The sequence below is a fragment of the Rhododendron vialii genome, chromosome 4a (genome assembly GCF_030253575.1).
Source record: "Rhododendron vialii isolate Sample 1 chromosome 4a, ASM3025357v1".
Taxonomy (NCBI): domain Eukaryota; kingdom Viridiplantae; phylum Streptophyta; class Magnoliopsida; order Ericales; family Ericaceae; genus Rhododendron; species Rhododendron vialii.
The window spans coordinates 33,149,133-33,156,680 of record NC_080560.1 but is presented as its reverse complement, the minus strand read 5'-3'; the positions used below and the strand labels follow the sequence as shown (position 1 = coordinate 33,156,680).

General features: G+C 36.0%; 1 protein-coding gene across 3 annotated transcripts; it reads right to left on the bottom strand.

Moving 5' to 3' along the window:
- Nucleotides 1-109: 109 nt before the first annotated feature.
- LOC131322058 (uncharacterized) lies at nt 110-4,296 on the bottom strand. Of its 3 annotated transcripts, none has more exons than XM_058353162.1 (3): nt 3,725-4,296; nt 1,758-1,826; nt 110-492 (listed from the first exon to the last, which is right to left on the bottom strand). In XM_058353162.1, the coding sequence occupies exons 1-3, from the start codon at nt 3,960-3,962 to the stop codon at nt 257-259; spliced, it is 543 nt and encodes a 180-aa protein (XP_058209145.1). In that variant the 5' UTR covers nt 3,963-4,296; the 3' UTR covers nt 110-256. The 3 variants fall into 3 exon arrangements, with proteins under 3 accessions (XP_058209145.1, XP_058209144.1, XP_058209147.1); XM_058353161.1 differs by having other exon boundaries at nt 1,758-1,841; nt 3,725-4,018; XM_058353164.1 differs by lacking the exon at nt 1,758-1,826 and having other exon boundaries at nt 3,725-4,018.
- Nucleotides 4,297-7,548: the final 3,252 nt, after the last annotated feature.

The window sequence follows — 7,548 nt, the reverse complement described above, 5'->3', positions numbered from 1 at the left end:
CGAAGTATTTTGAACAAAATGAGCGGTTCCGATCATCTTTGCGAGACCCAAGACGGACGCAAAACGGGTCTGTGCACGGCTGCTGTGCAGCCTTTGCTGTGCAAGCAGATTTTCTGCAGATTTTAACCCCCCAAGTTATCTGTGGCAACACAGATAGTACAGATCCTTCAACTCCAAGTCCACAACATTCAAACATACCAGAAGAGAGTCAAACAGTACGAAGAGAGAGTAGACTCAACAATACTATTACTATTAGTTAGCCTTCTTCTGGAGCAAATCTTACTTTTCCGGAGTAGTCAATGTGCAATCGTACCCTGTTATATCTAAACTCCAAGGTGTAACCGAACTTTGGTGGAACTACCTCAATCTGAGCTTCAGGCATCTCTTCCTGTATTTTCCATGCTGCTTCATGAACAAGCAGCCCCACCAACTCTGGCCATGACCTTTTTTTCTTCAGTTGCTTGGCGTGGTCTATGAATGTGGTTCTGCGTCCTGAATTTTGGCAAAGTATAGTGCTGTCAGGTCAATATATCTCATAATTTACTTGGTAGTTGTATCTGACAAAAGAATCTTAGATAAAACAATTACGTTTCGCACAGAATTTCCACATTCCACATATAATGATGTGGACATGTGGTCTGAGAATATCTGGTTCTATAATATTGGAACTAAATATATCGACTCATAATCTTTAACTACCACATTATGCTCAATTACCGCATATAAGTATTGATTGAAATTTACTCGGATGTTTTCCTTCCAAAGCTATGTATTGTACAAGTGAGTAGTAGAAGATATAAATCGCGGGTACTCGACAATCGTATTGCTATATGATCCTATGTAAACACAAGTTTTGCTAAAACCCTTTTGCTTTTAGCGTATCAATCAAGTTTATCAGAATTTGGTTTTCCCTCCAACTTAATTTTCTCAACACTTCTATCAAATATTTTGAGCAGGTAATAAATTCTTTCTTCATAGCTCACCATGACCAGGTAACATCACTTGCACTTAGTTTCCTCATTTATAGAGGAGAATCACAACTGAGGCCTTGATGGGCGTGGAAAAGAAAAATCACTCGTGGAAAAGAAAAATCACAGTAATATAAGCAAAACTAATCCTCTCTAACATCTTAAGCAAGGAGCTGCGATGGCCTACAAGTAAACATACTGCATTATCTTCATTCTCCCAACACGACTCCTGCTAGTACAGAGCAGATCGAGTGACAAATGGATTGAGGGGCAACCACCAATATCATTCATTAAAATTACAAATCAAGAACAAGTTTTGGGGTTGGGGAGAAGTAGACCATGTGCGCGAATACAAAACCAAAGACGACGTATATAGATTAACAAAACAAAATGGTTTTTAAAAGTCAGAGAGGTGGCGACTGCCATTTCTTGCTAATTCCTACATCCATCCTGACCACATAACTCTTATTATTCTCCTTCCTAAGCCAAAGCCCTTAGTTCGGAGTGATTACTTATTATCGTACGTTGAAGAATGGAATTAAAGGTTTCGGATTCTCAGACAGACAAATAACTTTCTCAACTAGCAGGCTCTTATGTGTAAGAGTTTCTTGTGGAACCCATACTTTGAAGATAAGCCCCGCAATTGTTCATGGCATTTACAAGAAAGAAAATGTTTCGTTCAAATAAATCCCCCACCCCCCATTTCCTTCCCCCACCACCACACACACACACACACAAACGAAACAGTACTACTTAATGATAGAGAAAGCTGAAATTAGCATGACTTACTTGGTGGGAATACAAATGATCCAGGAACAAATCTTTCTTGAGGAGTAAGCTCGGTCTCTTGATGTTCTTCTGTAGTAACAATAGCTAAAGATCAAACAGGAAGACCTCTACCACAAAAACTCTGTTTGCAAATTTCTATTAGCATATATGATAACAGATTAATTTTCTATTGTATTTACTGTCAAATGCTTTCGTGGCATTTACGAAAGAGAATATGTTTCCTTCAAATAAATCTTTCCTCCATGCAAATGGAAACAGTACTACTTATGATAGAGAAAGTTGAAGGAATTAACAGGACTTAATTGGCAGGAAGACAAAAGATTCAGGAAAAACTTGTTCTTGAGGAGTAACCTCGGTTTCTTGATGTTCTTCTGTCATAACAATAGGCAATAGCTAAGATCAAACAGGAAAACCTCTACGGTTCTACCACAGAAACTCTCTTTGCAAATTTCTATTAGCATGTATGGTAGCAGATTAATTTTCTATTGTATTTAGAGTCAAATGCTTACATTTTGTATACCCTTTTTCACAGGTCAATTAAAAAGCAGTGGCCGGCTGACCTACACTCTCTTAGCTGACCTTCACTATCTTAGCTACCAGGTGACCATTCCTATCTAGTTGGCAGCGATTGCGGAATTGGATATGTAAAATATCTATTGAAAAAAAAAAAAAACCACAGACACACACACCATAATCTAAATGATGTGTCATGATATATTTTTTTAAATTTGTCTGAAAAATTCGAGTCATACATAATGGTGTTGCTTTTCATTTGAAAATCCAAAAAGAAATGCCAAAAGTAAAATTGTTCTGAATGAAAATATTTTACAAAGATTCTACTTCTAGAGCATGCCTTAGTGATTCAATAGTGATATGAACTAGATACAACGATCTTGACAGTCATGCTAGGAGATAGATTTATCAGTTTCATCCTCAATGATAAAAGAAGTATTAATTACTTTTCATTTGATACTTTTAAGTGGCGTCTCTCCAATCAATGATTTTATTCTGATAATAAATATTTATACAGTTATACCTAATTCCTGAACAGAACAAAATAGTATTGGTGTTTGTGAAAATGAGCTGCATTTTAATAACCTTTTACTTTGAAGAGATCATATCAATAATGAAATGATATTCTGAAAATGAGCAGCAGTTTAGCAGCCTTTACTTTGAAGATATAAAATCAAAATTTCCTTATCACCCTGTAACGATTTTGTACGATTTTATTGTATGGACTCTATTGTTGTTCAGATGTATTAATTAGTTATTTGCCTAGAGTTGTGTCGATTCGTTTTTTTCATAATAGTTGTGTCTATTTTTTGACACTTTATCCAATGAACAAATGTATCTCTTCCGTTAGTGACTATTTGGAATAGTCACAATTACATCTACATGTGTGTGTGTGTTTCTATCATTTGTTTCATTAAAATGAATGAGAGAGTAGTTTCTTAAATTGATTTCCCATATCCATTAAGCCTAGAATCTTCATATGACTATATGAGAGAGTAAAAAACATGAGTTTGTCTCGATTGTAGTGTTACTTCAGTGTGATTTCTATCATTGCATCCGATCGAGATAGAAATCCAAAGACTCTAGAAAAACCTTAGCAGACACGAATCTGTTATTAATCTTTCACAAAATACTAATACTCAATTCACCCATTCTCGCACATCTCATCTCACTCTTCACACACTAACAATGGTGGGGGGAGACCCCTGAACTCTTTCTCACTTCCCTGTTCTCTCACTCGAAAAGACCCTACTTCATAATTAAGTTTTCCAACCCTAACCCTAGCTTGATCATGTTTCATCTTGCTCTTTCTCACAACAACTACAGGCAGCCAATTACCAAGAAAAAAAAAAAACAAACTACAGGCAGCAGGCAATTCAACAGATGCAATTACAATACACACTTGAAAAATCCAACAACCAATTACCCAGGACAGCAATTTCGTCATAACTTACCCGACTCGTTCTCCTTTTTCTGAGCACGGTGGTCGGAGTTGAGCTGACGTAAGCCCTTGCCAATCTCTGCGAACGAGTTGCCTTTGTTGCTCGCTTCGACGGTGGAGTCCTCGCTCCTTGGGTTGTCTTGGCCACGGACGCTGGTGGAATCCGATGAGAAGTGGCGGAGGAGGCTAGGGTTTGTTATGGGTCTGAGTCTGGTTAGTCTGAGTCGGAGAGAGATTGCTCTGGCCGCCATTAGAGAGGCCTGAGAGAGCTTTACCGTTTACGGAAACACTGGTCTTTTGCAGAAATAGGAGTATCGAATCGCTTTGGGAGAATGAAGGCACGTCTCCGTGACGGACAATGACGTGTTTTGATAATTAATAATTATTAAAAAAATTTTTAGTATTAACAAATGTTCTTAACTTGTCCTTGACGGGTATTAATTATCAAAATACGTTCTGGATATGAACATCAAAATAGACTAACAAAAAAATGGGACGGAAATTGCTGAGAGACAGAAAGATTTGTTGTCTGAGGGTGAAGTAGGATTTATTTCTTTGTTGGTAGTGGGAGCTGTGGGAGTGCTTACATAATTTTGAAAAGAGAACTTGACTCGTACAAGGAATTATTTTTGCAACATTTGAAAGAACATGAGAATCGGGTAGCGAAAGGCGCTGGAGAAATCTTGAAATTGGAAAAAGAAATCATGAAAACAATTGAACAGATGCGCAAGTGACAGAACAAATCCCTCGTGCAGCTGTACATACCATTACCATTATCAATTTGCCCCAGACTTTCAACCACATACTTGGCTATCTGCTCCATGCCTTCTTGTTGTTTGTCAACTATGTCCGACAAGGTTTTGGTCAACTGCACGAGGGATTTGTTCTGCCGTTTGCGCATCTGATCATGATGTCACGTGCATGATGTAAAAATTGTTCTCCATCAAAATGATGACAGGTTTTTAACCAATTATTTTAGTACACAGACTCTCTTACATTCACGGTGAATATTACACAAACTACATACCTTCAATGTATATGCCACCCACAGTATGCATTTTTTGCATGAGATGTCACGTGCATGATGTAAAAATTGTACCCCATCAAAATGATGACAGGTTTTTAACCAATTATTTTAGTATACAGACTCTTTCACATTCATGGTGGGCATTACACAAACTACATACTTTCAATGTATATGGCACCCACAGTAAATGTGAGAGAGTTTGCGTAAAATATTTGTGTCCCTACAATCTTTGGCTCCTTAACATTAACATATGCCTTTCAAAATAAAATATTAAAAAAATAACATACATAAATCTAGATAAGTTATGAATTCATTTTGGAATATAATTTTCGCACTCCACTATAAAGTTAATTTTGTATGTGAATAACAAGTTCGACAAAATCTACAAAATGAAAAATTTTGTAGGAGCGGTAAAATCGATTCGATTTACTAGGGACCTGAAACAATATTTCCATGTTGATATTACCTTTAATATCTAAATGCATCTCGGATAAAATCACAAAAAAGATACTCCTAGCTTTTTTCAGCATTTTAATAGATATTCATGAGTTTTTTTAATGGGAAAAAAACTGAAATAGTCCCTATAGTTAAGTATTTGTGTCAATTTGGTCCCTGTAATTGTAATTAGCTCGATTTACACTCTGTACTTTTCATTTCGTTTCAATTTGGTCCAATTACTAACTTCCGTTAGTCCGCCGTTAGTCTTTTAAACAACAAAATCATATGGCTCCCTTTTTTGGGATTAAAATAGACTAGTTAGGCTAAATAAGCCAACTGGGTTATTTTTATCCTTATTGAAATTTTTTTCATATTTGTTAATTTTTCGTCAATTTTTTTTAGGGTTATTGCATCGTCATGACGAGAGAAATCTAAAAAGTAAAAAATTATGATCGAAATCCAATTTTTTTTTAATAGAGACCAAAAAATTGGCTTATTGACTTATTTTTGTCTTTATTCAAAAAAAATTAGGTTTCGGTCGTAATTTTTTACTTTTTAGACTCCTCTCGTTATGACGATGCAATAATTTTCAAAAAAAATGATGAAAAACTAACAAATACGAAAAAAAATTGAATAAGGACAAAAAAATAAACTAGTTGGCTTATTTAGCTTAATAAGGCTACTCATTCCCCTCTTGCCCTAATATACCTCTTAACCAAAACACAGCTCATTCTTTCATTCTCCATTGATAAGGAGGCACTTGGGAAGAAATTTGGTTATAATTTTCTACAAAAAGTTGCCATTGAATTCAGCATTTTCATGATCAGCCATGAGGCATCATAACCACTGATATTGTCTACGTGTTCAACTTGTGGACAAATACTGAGATGCCTTATTTTTTTTTGCATAGTACTGAAAATGCACATAGAACCATGTCCAAAAGTCACAACATGATATAGATCCAAAAGTCACAACATGATAAATAACCATGTCCAAAAGTCAGAATATTATATAAACTCAGTTTCAAATTTACCATGTCATAACCTAATATATAGACATAACAAACCACTCAACTAGGTTACAATAAACCTAACTTAACAGCCCAAGTGGTTACAAAAAATAGTGCCCTGTCATTCCATTCATTTTCCTATACTTGGCCCATGTACAGATGTACTGATTCCTGACTAGGAATGTTGAAAAATAAACCTAAGCCAATTTTTTCGTCTTTATTAAAAAAATTGAATTTCGATAATAATTTTTTACTTTTTAGATTCTTCTCGTCATGACGATGCAATAACTCCCAAAAAATTGACGAAAAACTAACAAATATGAAAAAAAATTTGAATAAGGACAAAAAATAAGAAAGTTAGCTTATTTAGTTGAACGGGTCTGTTTTAACCCCAAAAAAGGAGGCCATATGATTTTGCAATTTAAAGGACTAACGGTGGACTAACGGAAGTTAGTAATTGGACCGAATTGAAACAAAATGGAAAGTACAGAGTGTAAATCGAGCCAATTATAACTACAGGGACCAAATTGACACGAACACTTAACTACAAGGACTATTACAATTTTTTTTCCTTTTTTAATTTATTAAAAAAATGTATTGACACTTCAAAAATAACTGTCATCATCAATTTTCTCTTTCAAAACGACAGCTTGATCAGGTCCTAACTGTTGGAAGCATTGCAGTACCAAAAAAATAGCATCTGCGTTCAACATTGAGAGATCTTCGGGAAACCTAAAATGTTGTGGAATTAGCTTATACAGATCTTCCTCATGTGCCACAACACCTAGCAACTTGAGCTCATTCACAAAACCCTCTAGTTCCTCACCGTAGTAAGTTTTATCAACAACTCGCAAATCTGTGATCATCATGATAGCTTCTTTCCACATCCATAAAGAGTCATGGCTATCACCCCTTGACCAAATAGGGAAGAGCGGTTTCGACAATTCCATCTCTCCATCAGTTCTGCACTGGGCCTAACCATAATCGGGGATTTGGACCGTCTCATTCCTTCTTTTAGTGCAGGATAGTTACAGGGTTTAATGGTCATTTTCAAAATTCAAATCGGCTCTCCCTCTGTGTCTTCATTTTTTTTCGTTCAGTGGTGGAACAGACTACAGAGAACTAGGCTCTGTTTTTTGTTGAATGTTATGGAGGTATCCTGTAAGCAAGACCTACGTTCATTCATTCGCTATTTGAACAGACACAGAACTAAGCTCTGTCTTTTTTGATGTGGTGGTGGGTTGATAACTAGGGCCGGCCTAATCTCAAGGCCCAAGAGGCTTGGGCTTGGGCATTTTAAAAAGACCAAATTTTAGGGACACTATTAGTTTTTTTATTTGGATTTGAGTAGAAAGAATGCAAT

Coding starts and splice junctions, on each gene's coding strand:
- LOC131322058 (XM_058353161.1), bottom strand. CDS start 3,962: ATGGCGGCCAGAGCAATCTCTCTCCGACTCAGACTAACCAGACTCAGA. Junction 1,842..3,724: donor GAAAAAGGAGAACGAGTCGG/GTAAGTTATGAC, acceptor TTTGATCTTTAG/CTATTGTTACTACAGAAGAA. Junction 493..1,757: donor ATCATTTGTATTCCCACCAA/GTAAGTCATGCT, acceptor GCCAAAATTCAG/GACGCAGAACCACATTCATA.